The sequence below is a fragment of the Salmo salar genome, chromosome 07 (assembly GCF_965601325.2).
Source record: "Salmo salar chromosome 07, fSalSal1, whole genome shotgun sequence".
Taxonomy (NCBI): Eukaryota; Metazoa; Chordata; class Actinopteri; order Salmoniformes; family Salmonidae; genus Salmo; species Salmo salar.
Genome location: NC_138297.1, coordinates 57,912,796 through 57,932,757, shown reverse-complemented (window position 1 = coordinate 57,932,757; position 19,962 = coordinate 57,912,796). Strand labels below are relative to the sequence as shown.

The 19,962-nt window shown below is 43.5% G+C and overlaps 1 protein-coding gene across 1 annotated transcript; it reads right to left on the bottom strand.

Moving 5' to 3' along the window:
• Window positions 1-1,692: 1,692 nt before the first annotated feature.
• Window positions 1,693-19,954, bottom strand: LOC106609624 (putative methyltransferase-like protein 25). Its single transcript, XM_045722249.2, has 12 exons — window positions 19,472-19,954; window positions 19,145-19,315; window positions 18,757-18,869; window positions 17,717-18,382; window positions 17,269-17,416; window positions 11,791-11,888; window positions 10,704-10,733; window positions 9,801-9,874; window positions 5,779-5,872; window positions 5,038-5,112; window positions 4,551-4,622; window positions 1,693-2,460 (listed from the first exon to the last, which is right to left on the bottom strand). Exons 1-12 carry the CDS (start codon window positions 19,695-19,697, stop codon window positions 2,353-2,355), a joined length of 1,875 nt encoding a protein of 624 aa, XP_045578205.2. The 5' UTR covers window positions 19,698-19,954; the 3' UTR covers window positions 1,693-2,352.
• Window positions 19,955-19,962: the final 8 nt, after the last annotated feature.

Below are 19,962 nucleotides of genomic sequence, written 5' to 3'. Positions count from 1 at the left end.
CAGTATAATGAACTGTGAATATTTCTGCCACCCACATATGGAAAACGGTTCCAAATAAATTACATTTTTACGTGCTTCTCCACCCATGTTATCTACATGATGAAATGTCATTATATAGGAAAAACATCTCATTCTCTCAAACAGAGAATTAGTGAACGTAAAAGTTAAATTGTCACAATACATTATAATGACCTAAAACATGACATTTCCACCTTTAGATTTTGTGGCATAGAGAAAGTCAAGATATCAGACAGGTGATATAAATAATACTCTGAGGAAAAGAGAATGTTTTTGGATTTTCATCCTCCAGACATTATTCCCCAGAAGTGTTAATGATACAATGTCCATGCATGTTATGTTTTAAATGTGAACGAGAACTAACGCCTTGTCGTTCATCACTTCAGCCTACTCCTGCACTGTACCCAATGATTTATCAAAACCTACTTGATAGGTCGATGTCCTCGTTGTGGTTTTACAGACATTTTATGTACACACTTTATTTGAATATTTGTCATGCACATTGTTATATTTGTGAGGAACACATGTTTATTTTGCCTTGACTCCAACCCCATTCGATGCAAGGAACAGATCAAATCAAATCAAATGTTATTGGTCACATACACATGGTTAGCAGATGTTATTGTGAGTGTAGCGAAATGCTTGTGCTTCTAATTCTAACAGTGCAGCAATATCTACCAAGTCATCTAACAATTCCACAACAAATACCTAACACACAAATCTAAGTAAAGGAATGGAATAACAATATGTAAATATAAATATATGGATGAGCAATGACCGAGTAGCATAGGCTAAGATGCAATAGATATAGAATACAGTAAATACATATGAGATGAGTAATGCAAGATATGTAAACATTATTAAAGTGGCATTATTAAAGTGACTAGTGTTCCATTTATTAAAGTGGCCAAGGATTTCAAGTCTGTATGTAGGCAGCAGCCTCTCTGTGTTAGTGATGGCTGTTTAACAGTCTGATGGCCTTGAGATAAAAGCTGTTTTTCAGTCTCTCGGTCCCAGCTTTGATGCACCTGTACTGACCTTGCCTTCTGGATGATAGCGGGGTGAACAGGCAGTGGCTCGGGTGGTTGTTGTCCTTGATGATCTTTTTGGCCTTCCTGTGACATCGGGAGCTAGATGTGGGTGGAGCAATGTCAACATAAGGGTGCAAATTAAAAACACTCACAAAAGCTCCACATCCAGCTTCTTCACTTGTGGGATTGTCGGGGGGGGGGGGGGGGGGGGGGGGGGGGATTGCTGAGGAGTGTTTCTGTCTGTAATAAAGACCTTTTGTGGGAAAACCACATTCTGATTTGCTGGGCCTGGCTCCCAAGTGGGTGGACCTATGTCCTCCAAGGCCCACCAATGGCTGCACCTCTGCCCATTCATGTGAAATCCATGGATTCTTGGACTAATTTATTTCGTTAAATTGACTGATTTCATTATAGGAACTGTAACTCTGTAAAATCGTTGAAATTGTTGCGTGTTGCATTCATATTTTTGTTCAGTATAAAACAATCAATAAAAGACAGAGGTAAGAGCTGAGAAATGAGGGAGGGAAGGAGAGATGTTTTTTCCAGGTGCTTTAACCATGTGGTTTTAATGTTTGGTCCTCTAAGGCAGGCACTCAGAGAAAGACCAGCCGTTGTGGGAAAAGAGCAGAAACACACCAGGAACTTTTTTATCTTCTAAAAATGATTTATTAATACAATATGGTACAGTACACCCCATAGTACTGTATGACTGGCAGAAACCAGATGAGGCAAAAGTAGAGAAAACACTAAACAATGATCCCATATCTGTACGTGACTGAGTAAGGAGTACATAATCACATTAAAACCTTTCTAAAATCATGGTCAGCAAAAAATTGAATAAAATAAAACATACAAATGGAAGAAAATGCAGTTTGTCCCATCTCGAAGAACTCTATGATGCCGTCCCAGGTGCCTTCACTCCGACAACTCCGTCCCAGGTGCCTTCACTCCGACAACTCCGTCCCAGGTGCCTTCACTCCGACAACTCCGTCCCAGGTGCCTTCACTCCAACAACTCTGTCCCAGATGCCTTCACTCCAACAACTCCGTCCCAGGTGCCTTCACTCCAACAACTCTGTCCCAGATGCCTTCACTCCAACAACTCTGTCCCAGATGCCTTCACTCCAACAACTCCATCCCAGATGCCTTCACTCCGACCTAGGTGCCTTCACTCCGACAACTCCATCCCAGGTGCCTTCACTCCGACAACTATGTCCCAGATGCTTTCACTCCGACAACTCCGTCCCAGATGCCTTCACTCCAATAACTCCATCCCAGATGCCTTCACTCCGACCTAGGTGCCTTCACTCCGACAACTCCGTCCCAGGTGCCTTCACTCCGACAACTCCGTAACAGCGCGGCGACAACAGCGGATCAAAGAGCTGCACCAGAGTGGAGAACGCCACGTCTTCCTGTAACAGACATCAACGACAAGAAGAACAAAAACAGTTAGAAAACAACGTCAAAGACCCCCTCCCCAAGACACACCACCGCACCGCAGAGTTTGTCTTTGAACCACGCCGCGAGGGGCCTCAGATGAGAACTGCTCTCTCCCCTGTAAAAGATCTTTGTAACGTTTCCCTTGAGTAGTCACATCTGTGCAAATATTGTGTTAGGTGGACTCTGACAGGCTGGAAGCAGCATGTTTGAACACTGTCTTTATGTTTGAACACAGTCTGGCTTGATACCTTACAGATACTGACCAATTATGGCTCCATGTGTTTGGTAGGCCTGCACTGAGAGCTATGCTTTTGTACAAAGCTAAATCAACAGTCTGCACTGACCACCACATGCACGCACGCTCACACACAGTATATGTCATTTGAGTGTGGACACTTTTGGTTGAACTTGGAAAAAAATCTGCATTGTAATCAATTTCTGTTACATATTCCTGTTAGAGAACACTTTTGTACAAGGCATCAACCTTAGATAGCTCATTACGATCACTCAAATCACAGATTACGTCATTAGTTTTGGCCCGGAGTACAACGGTGTGAAGTTACACCCCTGGTCTGTAATAAGGGGGACACCTCAAACTCTCCACAGCGCGAACTCAACCCTAATGGCGTCCTCTCTGATTTCTCTCGACTTAAGTGATCTGTCGTCGGAGAAATTTAACAAGTCGCAAAGCTCCTTTAATGGGACAAGCAAATCATCAAGACCTATGGATAAACATACAGCAGTTATAGGAGCTGAGTTTAGGGGCCTTAAAGGACACGTCCGTTGAGTACACGCCGCTATGACTTCAATAGGAAGGACTCCATATGAAATCTGAATCGGGAGTTTCTTCATATAGCCGTGTAATGTGTGTGATAACTTTGAGAACTCCTCACAAATTGGCACAAGGATCACTCAGCATTACATTTGAAGAGTGTCGACGCGGAGCGTTTTAAAGTTGTTGTTTTTTCAAAGCATGTTCTCAGAGCAGGAAATGGAAAATAGAAATTCTAAACGGCTGAACCTAACAGGAAGGTGGGACTACGTGTCTGGAACATCGGACGTAAGCAGAAGCCATCGCGTAACAGTCATAATCACTACATTATTCCCCTACCCAAGTCATTCAGAAAATAGCTCAACCCTTCTAAGGGCCACACCACTGTATCACTTTAAAGAGATGGACCGAAGACAACTAATAGTCTACATAACCACGTCATCCAAAATCCCTTCTGAGAAAACATGAATGGAACAGCTAAACAGGTACAGTATTTGGCTGGTCTCAAATCTGTTTGTGCTGTATAGCCAACTTCTATGGTCAATGTTGCATATACAGCAGAAACAGATCTGGGACCAGGCTTGAACGGTATAGCCATTGTCTCTGTAGCAGCGAAAGCCACTAAAACCACACTCCAAGAATCCTTCTGCTTTTGTCCTATCACATTGTGAATCAATGAACACACCCTATAGCAATTAGCCAGACAATGTGCATTCCAGGCCCAGACCTCCTCTGTTTGTAGCTGGGAGGGAGAAACAATAGTTCCCTCCATTGGTCTGGCGGCTGAGGTCATGTTCTCACCCACTACTTAGCTCTGGGGAACCAGACACTGGTAATGATGGGACAATGAGGAAAAGAGATGTTTGGTGTCGCGCAGCGGCCGTTTGAAGTCATAGGGACCGGGCCACTATATCTGGCCTGCGTGTGTCTGTGTGTGTTCGTATGTGTGTCTGTGTGTGTCTGTGTGTGACCACAGGTTGGAGGGATTGAGAGAGAATGAACAAGGAGGAAGTGAGGCCTCTCCTTTTTTAGTAACATTGATTGGTGTGCTGTAGTTGGGGTGCATCTCAATAGTGGACCCCATCCCTTGTCTCCTCTCCTTTATCTGCACGGACCTGTAGGAACTGGACAGGTGAAAGCAAATCCCCAGTAGACATTCACCATTTTAGTCTCACCGATCCCTATTCAGATCAGTGCATATGAAGGAGACAAGGAGAGGCGTCCACATTAGACTAATGAGATGCATCCCAAGTCTGTTGTGTGCCATTGTGGTTGAGGCTGGTCCTGTACCTGTTCTTTCAGGAAGCAGAGGCGGTCCAGGAGAATCAGACCCTCGATGCAGGGAGCCAAAGTCACCTTCAGCTGGGTAAACACAGGTAGCAGGTCAGTAAACACTAGTTTTAAGTGTACTTCTGTTAAGTGTACTTCAACACTATGGGATCCAACGGAATACAACTAGGTACCTTATCAAAGCAGAGCAAGGGCATGGCTGTTGTAACATCACTGAAATAGAACACCTCTGATTTCAAAACTAGGTTTCATTAGCAGCCTGCGGACAGTAAAAATATCACTTAATTGCCAGATTATTTACACAGAGTAGAGTTTACACAAGTCATAGACCAAGTTTAATAAGGCTTAATAACCGCTCCAAAACAGAAAGTGCTGGACAAAGAGAATCAATGCTCCTATAGCCATAGAAGTCCTGTGTGAGCCATTCATTCAGAGTGATGATACTTCCTCTAGGTAGTAGTGCTATAGTATCCCAGTTGGGACCTACCATGTTAAAGGCCTCCATCTCAACCATCCTGGGTCGGTATGTGTCGTGGTAACCCTGTATGACACCGTCAGACAGCTGGTCGAGAGGGAAGGAAGGAGGGAGAGAGGGCGGGAGGGAGAGAAGAGGTAGTGAAAGAGAGATGGAGGAGGGAGAGATGGGAGAGAGAGGGAGGGAGGGATAAAGAGAAGAATGTGGGAAGTGTTAGAGACAGAGCAGAGTCATGTGTGGAGGTGATAGGTGAGTAACATGAGAGTGGTAACACACAACCCATTGAACACTTTTAATCCCAGGCTTTACGAGCAACAAACCTCTCATTTATAGAACGACTCGAGGGAGCCAGTTCAGACATGCCTTACCCATGATCACACAGTACTCTAGGTGCACATTACACAACTTGTCCATTTCTAAACAGCCCTTTAGATTCCATGTGTCAGTTTCAAAGATGGTGTAGAGCAACCAAAGACGTTCAACTGTACAGGGACTTCAGGTACCGTTACAGATGATCGTTACTGTCACTTCAATTGTACAGAGCTATGCTAAAAGCCTGTCCTCTCGCCGGGATTTCACATCTTACGCCAAGAATACGCTGTTGTTGTTTTTTTACACCAAATCCATTATGGGTTGCTTTCCTGGTGTCCAAAGCAGCAGTGTGGGATTCCCCCTGAGGATGTGTTGCTCTGAAGAACATTCCCAAGTCTGTTCCCAAAACGTCCTAATATTGTGATATCTCCCATCACTGACCTTTGACTCGTCCAGCTCCAGCCTCCGGAGGGCTCTCCAGACGTAGTCCACGAACGAGGTGGCCTTGGAGTAGACGTTCCCCACACGCTTCTCGCTGCCAACGACACACATGTGAAGACAGCTCTTTCAACCCCCAAATCACCATCGCTGAAATCAGCCTACCAGTGTATATTAAGTCATAGGCATCTGATTCTCCTCTTCCCTCTCTTATTTTTCCTCCCTTGCTACGCTACGCTACACTACGCTACAACACCCTGACAACCAAAGTGAAGCGGTCATCACACATGCAACAGTAGAGAGGTGGTCAGGTCCATTCATGAGGTATGGGATCCTGACTTCACTCAGTGAGGGACCCAGTGTCCTGTAGGCTACAGGTGTGAGGTTGTCATCGTGTGTGTGTGTGTGTGTGTGTGTGTGTGTGTGTGTGTGTGTGTGTGTGTGTGTGTGTGTGTGTGTGTGAGGTTGTCATCATGTGTGTGTGTGTGTGTGTGTGTGTGTGTGTGTGTGTGTGTGTGTGTGTGTGTGTGTGTGTGTGAGGTTGTCATCATGTGTGTGTGTGTGTGTGAGAAGTTGTCATCATGTGTGTGTGTGTGTGGTTGTCTTTGTGTGTGTGTGTGTGTGAGGTTGTCTTCATGTGTGTGTATGGTTGTCCTCGTGTGTGTGTGGTTGTTTTCGTGTGTGTGAGGTTGTCTTCGTGTGTGTGTGTGTGAGGTTGTCCTCGTGTGTGGGGTTGTCTTTGTGTGTGTGTGTGTGAGGTTGTCCTCGTGTGTGTGGTTGTCTTTGTGTGTGTGTGTGTGTGAGGTTGTCTGTGTGTGTGTGAGGTTGTCTGTGTGTGTGTGTGTGTGGTTGTCTTTGTGTGTGTGTGTGTGTGGTTGTCTTTGTGTGTGTGTGTGGTTGTCTTTGTGTGTGTGTGTGTGTGGTTGTCTTTGTGTGTGTGTGTGGTTGTCTTTGTGTGTGTGTGTGTGAGGTTGTCTGTGTGTGTGTGGGGTTGTCTTTGTGTGTGTGGTTGTCTTTGTGTGTGTGTGAGGTTGTCTTTGTGTGTGTGTGTGTGTGGTTGTCTTTGTGTGTGTGTGTGGTTGTCTTTGTGTGTGTGTGTGTGAGGTTGTCTGTGTGTGTGTGGGGTTGTCTTTGTGTGTGTGGTTGTCTTTGTGTGTGTGTGTGGTTGTCTTTGTGTGTGTGTGTGTGAGGTTGTCTGTGTGTGTGTGAGGTTGTCTTTGTGTGTGTGTGTGAGGTTGTCTTTGTGTGTGTGTGTGTGTGGTTGTCTTTGTGTGTGTGTGTGTGGTTGTCTTTGTGTGTGTGTGAGGTTGTCGTTGTGTGTGTGTGTGGTTGTCTTTGTGTGTGTGTGTGTGGTTGTCTTTGTGTGTGTGTGTGGTTGTCTTTGTGTGTGTGTGTGTGAGGTTGTCTGTGTGTGTGTGGGGTTGTCTTTGTGTGTGTGGTTGTCTTTGTGTGTGTGTGAGGTTGTCTTTGTGTGTGTGTGTGTGTGGTTGTCTTTGTGTGTGTGTGTGTGGTTGTCTTTGTGTGTGTGTGAGGTTGTCTTTGTGTGTGTGTGTGGTTGTCTTTGTGTGTGTGTGTGTGGTTGTCTTTGTGTGTGTGTGAGGTTGTCTTTGTGTGTGTGTGAGGTTGTCTTTGTGTGTGTGTGTGAGGTTGTCTTTGTGTATGTGTGTGGTTGTCTTTGTGTGTGTGTGTGTGGTTGTCTTTGTGTGTGTGTGTGTGTGGTTGTCTTTGTGTGTGTGTGAGGTTGTCTTTGTGTGTGTGTGAGGTTGTCTTTGTGTGTGTGTGAGGTTGTCTTTGTGTGTGTGTGAGGTTGTCTTTGTGTGTGTGTGTGAGGTTGTCTTTGTGTGTGTGTGTGTGGTTGTCTTTGTGTGTGTGTGTGTGGTTGTCTTTGTGTGTGTGTGTGTGGTTGTCTTTGTGTGTGTGTGTGTGGTTGTCTTTGTGTGTGTGTGTGTGAGGTTGTCTTTGTGTGTGTGTGTGTGGTTGTCTTTGTGTGTGTGTGTGGTTGTCTTTGTGTGTGTGTGTGGTTGTCTTTGTGTGTGTGGTTGTCTTCGTGTGTGTGTGTGAGGTTGTCTTTGTGTGTGTGTGAGGTTGTCTTCGTGTGTGTGTGGTTGTTTTCGTGTGTGTGTGAGGTTGTCTTCGTGCGTGTGTGTGTGAGGTTGTCCTTGTGTGTGGGGTTGTCTTTGTGTGTGTGTGTGTGTGAGGTTGTCTGTGTGTGTGTGGGGTTGTCTTTGTGTGTGTGTGGGGTTGTCTTTGTGTGTGGGGTTGTCTTTGTGTGTGTGGGGGGTTGTCTTTGTGTGTGTGTGTGTGTGTGGGGGGTTGTCTTTGTGTGTGAGGTTGTGTGTGTGGGGTTGTCTTTGTGTGTGTGTGGGGTTGTCTTTGTGTGTGTGGGGGGTTGTCTTTGTGTGTGTGGGGGGTTGTCTTTGTGTGTGTGTGTGTGGGGTTGTCTTTGTGTGTGAGGTTGTCTGTGTGTGTGTGGGGTTGTCTTTGTGTGTGTGGGGGGGTTGTCTTTGTGTGTGTGTGTGTGGGGTTGTCTTTGTGTGTGAGGTTGTCTGTGTGTGTGTGGGGTTGTCTTTGTGTGTGTGGGGGGGTTGTCTGTGTGTGTGTGTGTGTGGGGTTGTCTTTGTGTGTGAGGTTGTCTGTGTGTGTGTGAGGTTGTCTTTGTGTGTGTGTGTAAGGTTGTCTTTGTGTGTGTGTGTGGGGTTGTCTTTGTGTGTGAGGTTGTCTGTGTGTGTGTGAGGTTGTCTGTGTGTGTGAGGTTGTCTGTGTGTGTGTGTGGTTGTCTGTGTGTGTGTGTGGTTGTCTTCGTGCGTATGTAATACAGAGGATACCTCCCCTGTCTCTCTGGGGCTGAGAAGACCAACTGTAGATTTCTCCGTTCTGTTTTCACCAGGATCAATCATTCCTCTTCACTTGTTCTACTTTACCCAGCAGCAGTCAACAACCCATTCAGGAAGTCTGATGATCTTACATTGTGGGCTGCTCCTTACAATGTTCAAAATTACTATTGACCACAGCTTCAGCTAGAGGGGTAGAGAATACCCTTCTATCTTCACATCAGAAGTCTGTGTTTTTTGTATCCTAGCTGAATGAATTTGAGTAAGTGGAGATTCTTACAAAGTGGCCACAAACCATAAAATGAGGGCCAGTAAAAACCCACTAGAGCAAAAGCTAACAGGTTTTGTCAACGGTACTGCAGACTCCCCAAGACAGGGGCACCTGGACTCTCTCAGTAGTCTCCGTAACCAGGGAGACCAAACCTACCTTTTAAAGGAGCTGTAGTGATCCTTTATAATCACATGGATTAGGGAGACCAAACCTACCTTTTAAAGGAGCTGTAGTGATCCTTTAGAATCACATGGATTAGGGAGACCAAACCTACCTTTTAAAGGAGCTGTAGTGATCCTTTAGAATCACATGGATTAGGGAGACCAAACCTACCTTTTAAAGGAGCTGTAGTGATCCTTTAGAATCACATGGATTAGGGAGACCAAACCTACCTTTTAAAGGAGCTGTAGTGATCCTTTAGAATCACATGGATTAGGGAGACCAAACCTACCTTTTAAAGGAGCTGTAGTGATCCTTTAGAATCACATGGATTAGGGAGACCAAACCTACCTTTTAAAGGAGCTGTAGTGATCCTTTATAATCACATGGATTAGGGAGACCAAACCTACCTTTTAAAGGAGCTGTAGTGATCCTTTAGAATCACATGGATTAGGGAGACCAAACCTACCTTTTAAAGGAGCTGTAGTGATCCTTTAGAATCACATGGATTAGGGAGACTAAACCTACCTTTTAAAGGAGCTGTAGTGATCCTTTAGAATCACATGGATTAGGGAGACCAAACCTACCTTTTAAAGGAGCTGTAGTGATCCTTTATAATCACATGGATTAGGGAGACCAAACCTACCTTTTAAAGGAGCTGTAGTGATCCTTTATAATCACATGGATTAGGGAGACTAAACCTACCTTTTAAAGGAGCTGTAGTGATCCTTTAGAATCACATGGATTAGGGAGACCAAACCTACCTTTTAAAGGAGCTGTAGTGATCCTTTAGAATCACATGGAGGACGGCCCTATAGAAGAGTGACTCCATCTGAATCTGTGGGAGACACAAAATAATAAAATATCCCATGTTATCTTCACTTACAAAAAAAAACTATTTTCTTGAGATATTCATTCACTCTCTGCCAGTGATTAGGGTGCGTATTAAAACCCATTGGAGGAAACGTTTTTATGACAATGCCCAATGCTTATACCAAACTCAACATATGATCTGAGTGCAATCAGACTGGTTGTTGGACGCGAGCTGCCGTTTAAGCACGCAATCCCATCCCTTAGTGATTACATTAATATTCAGAAAAATTATTTATGAATGGTCCGGGCAGTATCGTGTAACGGGTTTGACCCCGCACACTAGTGTCCCAAGTGGCAGCCTATTCCCTATATAGTGCACTACTTTTGAAAGAGCCCTATGGGCCCTTGTCAAAAGTAGTGCACTATATAGGGAATAGGGTGCCACTTGGGACGCAGTCTAAGGTCGGCGGCTCAAATATCTATAGTATTGTAAGTCTCAATCAGGCCTTATTGTATGTGAAAGACCCTGGAGATGTATGGAACAGTGTTCTAAGGCATCCCTATCCACTTGCTCTGGAAGGCGTCATATAAAAACAGGATCTGTAGCGTTTGGGAAACGCACGTGGCCAGATGCTGGATGCAATCATTCAATTGATCAGCTTTGATTATCTTTGATGAGCACGAATTTGTAGCAACCAAAAAAACTCATTGAACTGTGATTGCATGATGTCATTCTCACACAGACAACTCATTGAACTGTGATTGCATGATGTCATTCTCACACAGACAACTCATTGAAGTGTAGTTTGGCCAAATGTGTCCAACGTATTCATATACATGTATATAGTACTTACCCCTTGGCCCTTGGCAACTCTCTCCAAAGCCTGATCAAGAGAAAATAAAGTGAAATGTTATTAAGTATTCAGTATTTATTAGGACCCCATGAATGGACTCTCCCTGGGGTCACAACAGAGTTAAAATAGTTACATTGCTCTTACAACATGTGGTACTCAAAAGGTAGAAGATATCAATTAGTTAGTCTCACTACAATAACAGACTGAGGACCAACAGTTCAGCATTGAACAGTTGTGGGCACTAAAAAGTCAATACTGTGGCACAACCTAACCGTATAGTGCCCTCAACTATACTGTCTAGTTGAAAGATGGTGCCTTAAATATTATACTGAACAAAAATATAAAACGCAACATGCAACAATTTCAAAGATTTTACTGAGTTACAGTTCACATAATGAAATCAATTCAAATAAATTAATTAGGCCCTAATCTATGGATTTCACATGACTGGGAATAAAGATATGCATCTGTTGGTCACTGATACCTTCAAAACAAAGTAGGAGTGCAGAGTGCCCCACCATGGGGCACTCTGTTCACAACGTTGACATCAGCAAACTGCTGGCCCACACAACACCATACACGTGGCCTGCGGTTGTGAGGCCGGTTGGACGTACTGTCAAATTCTCTAGAACGACGTTGGAGGAGAATTATGGTAGAGAAATGAACATTGAATTCTCTGGCAACAGCTCTGGTGGACATTCTTGCAGTCAGCATGCCAATTGCTCACTCCCTCTATTTGAGACATCTGCGGCATTGTGTTTTGTGACAAAACTGCAGATATTAGAGTGGCCTTATATTGGCCCCAGCACAAGGTGCACCTGTGTAAGGATCATGCTGTTTAATAAGCTTCTTGATATGCCACACCTGCCAGGTTGATGGATTATCTTGGCAAAGGAGAAATGGTCACTAACAGGGATGTAAACAAAAGTATGTACAAAATCTGAGATTTTTTTTATTTCAACTCATGAAACATGGGACCAACACATTACATGTTGCCTTTATATTTCTGTTCAGTGAGATATATATATATATATATAGCAAATTACATTTGACTCAATATCTGTCACCTAAGGTGAGTCAAGCTTACCAGACACGCCGACATCCTGGCATTTCTGCCACAGAACCAGGACTGCTCCCTCAGATAGCCACTCAGGGGGAAACCACACACGCTGCTGCTTGGACACTCTGAAACAAACAAACACACACACTTTAACACCAACTGTCAGAACTGCACCGTGTATTTAACACCATAGGAAAGTGTGACTATGGTAGATGACAGGCCACCAACCAAAGTCCAAAGGGAGAGAGAATGAAGTGAAACAATACTATTCAGAGTTTCAAACTCAAAAAAGTTTCAAACTCGAAAAACCCGAGAGCGCGGGCGTCGCTAACCCCTTAGCCACCTTACTCTTTGACTCCACTCCTGTTGAACACATGGTAGTGGTATTAGCAGAGGCAGTCCTGGTCAGAGTCAATTGGAGCAGACAGGCTTTGCTAGAGTTTGAAAGCTAGCTTACAGTGTACGTTGTGGAGTGTTTACATTTCGCTAGCACGCTAGCCTTATCTCAGCCATACTGAACTGACCACGTCTCGAGGGCCAAGCACTGTTCGCCCCCTTCCCTGGCACACACACGTGTTTCTAATATTGTAGCGTGCGACGAGGCATCTGTTAGTTCCCAACAGTCAGGAAGAAGGAGACACAGTGGCTCTAGGGCTCTGCGGCACGCTTCCTTCACGCCCTTAAGGACTGGTCCCGGGCCAATTTATGTTAAGGGAAGCTGATCTCACATCAGATGATGGGTCTCACACTCGGCTAAATCCACCAGACTGAATGACTATGACGAATGGTGCAGTCCAGTGGCTATCGTTCCATATGACACAATTGAATGGATGTTTCCTATACGACTTAGCTAAGGATCTCCACACTCTTATAGTCTTGAGCTCTTTTAGTGGTTTGGGTTCCCATCTTTTAGGGTGAGGTAGTACACTGCAGGGTTTGGCCCGCATCCCAGAATTCTCTGCAAGGCCGAGACAACGAGAGAGAGAGAGACAACGAGAGAGAGAGAGAGAGAGAGAGAGAGAGAGAGAGAGAGAGAGCATGAAAGGACGTCTGGCACAACTCAAGTGTTTTCAATCAAAACGCTGTGATGTCATTATTGGCGAACCCAACAGAGTGGCGAGTAACAGGACAGGGGTCGCAGTGTTAAGAGAGAAAGCGTGATAGGAAGCAGCTCACCACGCCACGGTGCCGAATCCCTGTTAAAAGCACGCAGGGGTTGTCATCACACACAGAGAGGATTCCAGGTTTCATACCTCACAAAGGGAGGGATAGGGGAGCAGCTGGACCTAACATTCTGACCAATCACATCTGTCTGAAGCTAAATGTATATCTAGCTATGACAGGGAGAAAAGAACCACATGATATTGAGTCTTCTAGGTTAAAAGAATAGAGGAATGTAGACTTAAGCAATAAGGCCCGAGGGGGTGTGGTATATGGCCAATATACCACGGCTAAGGGCTGTTCTCACGCCCGACGCAATGCAGAGTGCCTGGACACAGCCATTATCCGTGGTATGTTGGCCATATACCACAAACACCCCAGGTGCCTCATTGCTATTATAAACTGGTTAACAATGTAATTAGAGCAGTAAAAATAGATGTTTTGTCATACCCGTGGTATATGGTCTGATATACCACGGCTTTCAGCCAATCAGCATTCAGTGTTTGAACCACCCAGTTTATAAGAGAGAATATTTCACTGTTGATGTCAGGGAAACAAATGTATTGTAAATTGGAGGGGGAAAAAGCAAGGGGAACAGGATATAGACACTACTATGGACTATTTACTGTTGACCTTTCAGCTGCAGGTCCATGTATCAGACAAGTCTCCTTGCCTTTGTGTTTTCTATACTATAGCCCTATGGGTCTTTATATTCTGTAGAGTAGATAGTGTTTTCTATACTATAGCCCTATGGGTCTTAATATTCTGTGTAGAGTAGATAGTGTTTTCTATACTATAGCCCTATGGGTCTTTATATTATATGTAGAGTAGATAGTGTTTTCTATACTATAGCCCTATGGGTCTTAATATTCTGTGTAGAGTAGATAGTGTTTTCTATACTATAGCCCTATGGGTCTTTATATTACTATGTAGAGTAGATAGTGTTTTCTATACTATAGCCCTATGGGTCTTTATATTCTGTGTAGAGTAGATAGTGTTTTCTATACTATAGCCCTATGGGTCTTTATATTCTGTGTAGAGTAGATAGTGTTTTCTATACTATAGCCCTATGGGTCTTTATATTCTGTGTAGAGTAGATAGTGTTTTCTATGACTATAGCCCTATGGGTCTTTATATTCTGTGTAGAGTAGATAGTGTTTTCTATACTATAGCCCTATGGGTCTTTATATTCTGTGTAGAGTAGATAGTGTTTTCTATACTATAGCCCTATGGGTCTTTATATTCTGTAGAGTAGATAGTGTTTTCTATACTATAGCCCTATGGGTCTTTATATTCTGTGTAGAGTAGATAGTGTTTTCTATACTATAGCCCTATGGGTCTTTATATTCTGTGTAGAGTAGTGTTTTCTATACTATAGCCCTATGGGTCTTTATATTCTGTGTAGAGTAGATCGTGTTTTCTATACTATAGCCCTATGGGTCTTTATATTCTGTAGAGTAGATAGTGTTTTCTATACTATAGCCCTATGGGTCTTTATATTCTGTGTAGAGTAGATAGTGTTTTCTATACTATAGCCCTATGGGTCTTTATATTCTGTAGAGTAGATAGTGTTTTCTATACTATAGCCCTATGGGTCTTTATATTCTGTGTAGAGTAGATAGTGTTTTCTATACTATAGCCCTATGGGTCTTTATATTCTGTAGAGTAGATAGTGTTTTCTATACTATAGCCCTATGGGTCTTTATATTCTGTGTAGAGTAGATAGTGTTTTCTATACTATAGCCCTATGGGTCTTTATATTCTGTGTAGAGTAGATAGTGTTTTCTATACTATAGCCCTATGGGTCTTTATATTCTGTGTAGAGTAGATAGTGTTTTCTATACTATAGCCCTATGGGTCTTTATATTCTGTAGAGTAGATAGTGTTTTCTATACTATAGCCATATGGGTCTTTATATTCTGTGTAGAGTAGTGTTTTCTATACTATAGCCCTATGGGTCTTTATATTCTATGTAGAGTAGATAGTGTTTTCTATACTATAGCCCTATGGGTCTTTATATTCTGTAGAGTAGATAGTGTTTTCTATACTATAGCCCTATGGGTCTTTATATTCTGTGTAGAGTAGATAGTGTTTTCTATACTATAGCCCTATGGGTCTTAATATTCTGTGTAGAGTAGTGTTTTCTATACTATAGCCCTATGGGTCTTTATATTCTGTGTAGAGTAGATAGTGTTTTCTATACTATAGCCCTATGGGTCTTTATATTCTGTGTAGAGTAGATAGTGTTTTCTATACTATAGCCCTATGGGTCTTTATATTCTGTGTAGAGTAGATAGTGTTTTCTATACTATAGCCCTATGGGTCTTTATATTCTGTGTAGAGTAGATAGTGTTTTCTATACTATAGTCCTATGGGTCTTTATATTCTGTAGAGTAAATAGTGTTTTCTATACTATAGCCCTATGGGTCTTTATATTCTGTGTAGAGTAGATAGTGTTTTCTATACTATAGCCCTATGGGTCTTTATATTCTGTGTAGAGTAGATAGTGTTTTCTATACTATAGCCCTATGAGTCTTAATAAACTGTGTAGAGTAGTGTTTTCTATACTATAGCCCTATGGGTCTTTATATTCTGTGTAGAGTAGATAGTGTTTTCTATACTATAGCCCTACGGGTCTTTATATTCTGTGTAGAGTAGATAGTGTTTTCTATACTATAGCCCTATGGGTCTTTATATTCTGTGTAGAGTAGATAGTGTTTTCTATACTATAGTCCTATGGGTCTTTATATTCTGTAGAGTAGATAGTGTTTTCTATACTATAGCCCTATGGGTCTTTATATTCTGTGTAGAGTAGATAGTGTTTTCTATACTATAGCCCTATGGGTCTTTATATTCTGTGTAGAGTAGATAGTGTTTTCTATACTATAGTCCTATGGGTCTTTATATTCTGTAGAGTAGATAGTGTTTTCTATACTATAGCCCTATGGGTCTTTATATTCTGTGTAGAGTAGATAGTGTTTTCTATACTATAGCCCTATGGGTCTTAATATTCTGTGTAGAGTAGTGTTTTCTATACTATAGCCCTATGGGTCTTTATATTCTGTAGAGTAGATAGTGTTTTCTATACTATAGCCCTATGGGTCTTTATATTCTGTGTAGAGTAGATAGTGTTTTCTATACTATAGCCCTATGGGTCTTTATATTCTGTGTAGAGTAGATCTTTCCTAGTGTATTGTACATTTAGAATGATGACTTAATGAAGTTTTTTCTGCATTGATTAAGTGTGATTGGGATACAAATACTACAGCGCTCTCGTATGAAGTCAGAATACATGTTGGATAAATCATATCCAATTCAACACCTGAACATTAGCGGGTCAAAAATATCACATTTGCAATCCTCTAAACTGTTATCCTGAGACGATAAATCCATTCAATGATTCTAACAGTCTCTTCTTAGCTAACCGAATCTAGAGAGCGCTAGTTGGCTGTGTGCCCAAGTCATCAACCCACATCAGTGTTTATGCTACTTCATATTTGGCGTGTGAGAGAATTATGCTTCCCTTGGGCTGGTGAGAGTGACAATGTAGACAGTGCAGGGTGACAGAATTATGATTAGCATAAAAACTGGGGGACGTCGGTGGACAGGTTGCAGGTCTCCTAGTGGGGGAGAGGAGGCAGTTGCAGTCTGTAGTCCTAAGTAAGAGTTCGGCTCTGGTTGAGATTTCCACAATGGAAACCATATGTTCTCTAAGGGGTGGAGGAGGGTGGGTCTGTGTGCTGGTGACTGTGCCTTCCTGCCTGCATACTGTATGCATGTATGTATGTATGTATGTATGTATGTATGTATGTATGTATGTATGTATGTATGTATGTATGTATGTATGTATGTATGTATGTATGTATACTGTGTGTACCTAATGAATGAATGAAATCGAAGCCTTTCCCTTGGGGAATACACAAAAGCCTCTCTGTACACCAGGTTGGTAATTAGATGGTAAGTCCACTGCCTCCTTTCCCTGTCCCTCTGACTGATCTGAATGGACTTGATAGGTGAGTGACACTGTCATTCTAACCAACAGTATCTAGTCCATTCCCACTGGAGGAACTTTGTGAAGGATCTATGCTCCTCAAAGAGCAAAAGGGTTTAAGTCAAGTCATGAAGTCCAGGGGTTCCCAAACTATTTTGCTTCATGACCCACCAATTGAGGTGTCATTTGAGTTGCGACCCACAATAAGGGTTGAGTGGTGGAAAAACATACACTGACCAAAGAATAAGTATAACAGATTAAAATAACCTATTCTTCAAAACACACACACACACACACTCTCACACACACTCACTGTGTCCCAACCTTTACTTTCCCCCTGGCCATGTAATTACCTTGTCTGGTGGGATCAAACTCCTCAGAGAGAAGGTGGTAGCAGCAGCCAACGCTGCAGACTGAGAGGAGCTCCCGTTTGGCCACAAACATGCGCAGGGTGCTGGGCGCCAGGTCTCCACACGTGTGCAGACCAACCATGACCGCATCCTGGGTTTGGAAAACAGGGAGAGCGGCCTCAGCACTGAAACAGGCCTACATTAGCAATGTGATGCAGAGCTGGCATCAGTGATCATTCAATTATATTATAGGCACATTGACACAAGCACACACTTGGAAGAAAATGTCTACTTGAATGTGTATGTACTATGGTGTGAATATGAATCTTAGGGACTTTATCTATCTAAATGAATTAATTGCCACACAACCACAGTTGGTGACATTTGCATTCAAAAGAGCATGGTTTTGCCGTTGTCGTTGTCTTATTGGTCGACAGTGAGTGTCACCTACCTCTAACTCCCCAATAATCTCTTTGAGCTCCGTCTCCGCGGTAACGTAGGAGGTCAGAGGTGAGTACAGCATGCCGCTGCCCATGCCACCACTGTTAACCCAGCTCCTGGCCTTCCTCTCCAGGTTCTCCCTCTTCCTCCTCTCCCTCTCCTCCAGGCTCAACTCACTGGGGGGACCCCGGGGGGAGGTGGGCTCCACCATGCCCACACACAGGGCACTGAGAAAAGGATCCTCTGGAGCTGAGGCTGGGTCACTTTGGTCCAACTCTGGAAGGGAATTGTCCTCTAACAAAATGGCGGAGGTAAGTGATGTCATTGCATCTTCCTCATTCCGATCTGTTAACCCTGTTGTGTTGGTCTGTGCCTCCCCGTCTCTCCTCCCCTCCTCCTTCTCTGCATCCCCACTCATCTTAACCATATCCTCTCTCTCTCTCTCACCCGGTGCAATATCCTCCAAGTCTTCCTGGCCTGAAGGGGGCATCACTGTCAGAGTTCTATTGGCTTTGCTGTGCCTCTGGTAGGCCCGGGAGTACTTCTTGAGCTTCCTGTTCCTCTCCTGGGCGCCGTGCGTGTTGCTGCTGGACGAGTCGATGCCGTACACCTGGAGGCCGTACCGCAGCGACAGGAAGGAGCACAGGTAACCTTTCCCCGAGCCCACGTCAATCACCTGGGAGACAAAGATTTATTGTGATGGGTCAGAAAACAATGTAGTCCAGTCGATGTTGTTCAAGCTTGTCTTGGGTGCACTACTCATAGGGTGTGCAGGCTTTCGTTCTAGCCCACCACTGTTTAATTAATCAACTAATCATCAAGCCCTTGATAAGTTTGGTCGGGTGTGTAAGGCTGGAACAAAAGCATGCATACACCTTGTAGGTGCCCAGGAGCAGGATTGAAGAACACTGTTGTGGTCAGGGTGGTCAGGGTCAACGTTTTAAACAGAAGAGAGTTTCTTATCCCACAATATCAGATAGTACCTGGATCTGTTTCAGAGTGTTTTCTTCTGTTTTGTGCCTGCTAAAATGAGACCCGGTTGTGTCTCACCTGTTTGACCCGGCAGCGCTGGGCTAGGCTGGCCACCACCTCTGACATGGCCTGCACCTCGTGGGACTTCTTGGAGTTCATAAATTCACCACTCTCCACCACAGCAGCTGGAACTGTCAATGGACACACATGTGCAATGTCAGTGAATCCTTGCATGGATGGCAAAACTGTACACTATCTGTGCATTGCTATTGAGAGACCTGTGAAAAAACCTAGTGTCAGTGACCATAGAAATAGAATTACTATAAATAGATAGTAATTATATTTCTATATCAGTGACACTAATGACAGTGTGTTGCAATGACAGAACCAAGGCCTTGGACTAAAACAAACAGTTCTCCTTTAGTTATTCTTAGGATAGGTTAGGATAATGTCCATTCTTTTGTACCTTCCTCCAGGGGTTGAGCGTTGTCAGTGTGTCTGAGGGATTGCAGTAGCTCTGTGCGGCCCACACAGACCCCGAGGCCAGGCAGGGAGTGGGCATAGGCAGCCTCCAAGAGCTCAGCCACATCCACCAGGCGCTTACTATCATCACAGAAACCAAAGGTGATCTTCTCGGCTTTTCGAGAGTAAAAAAAAGAAACATAACAGTTGTCCTTTGTTTATTTTATTCAACATTTTTACTTTGATAAATATTACAACCGTGTAATAACAATTACATATGAAACATTTCATATTTGTCAATGAACCATCGACAAAATAACGCTTACTATACCATTGCCATGATTTAAGTAGTGTTCTGGCGTCCTCTTGTGGTCACCATTCAAAGTGATCTCTGTCAAGACATCCACGGGTGGCACAGCCATGAACTGGTCCCATACATCGCAAGTGTAGAAATCCACAGTGTGGGCATTGGCGATGCTCAGTGAAACAGAGAGGAAGAGTTTAACAGCATCTATTTTTTTCTGAATCGCTTCCAGAGAATTCATGGAAGATGCCATTGAATAAAAACTCTAACCTAGACGTGTTTACAGCAGGTCCTGGAATGACTCCCCTCTTTACAGTATAATCAGGCATAACTAGTTGCAACTGAACGATGATGAGTTTCTTAGCACGTATGTGGCAGCCATGTTGGGTGTACCGAAATACATTGAGTTCTATGGACGCTATCCTTACTTACGCACCAACACAAATTACGTCCCTCGTGGTCGATTGCTCATGGATGGATTTGTCATGTCTTTCTGAGACCACCACATACGTCATAAC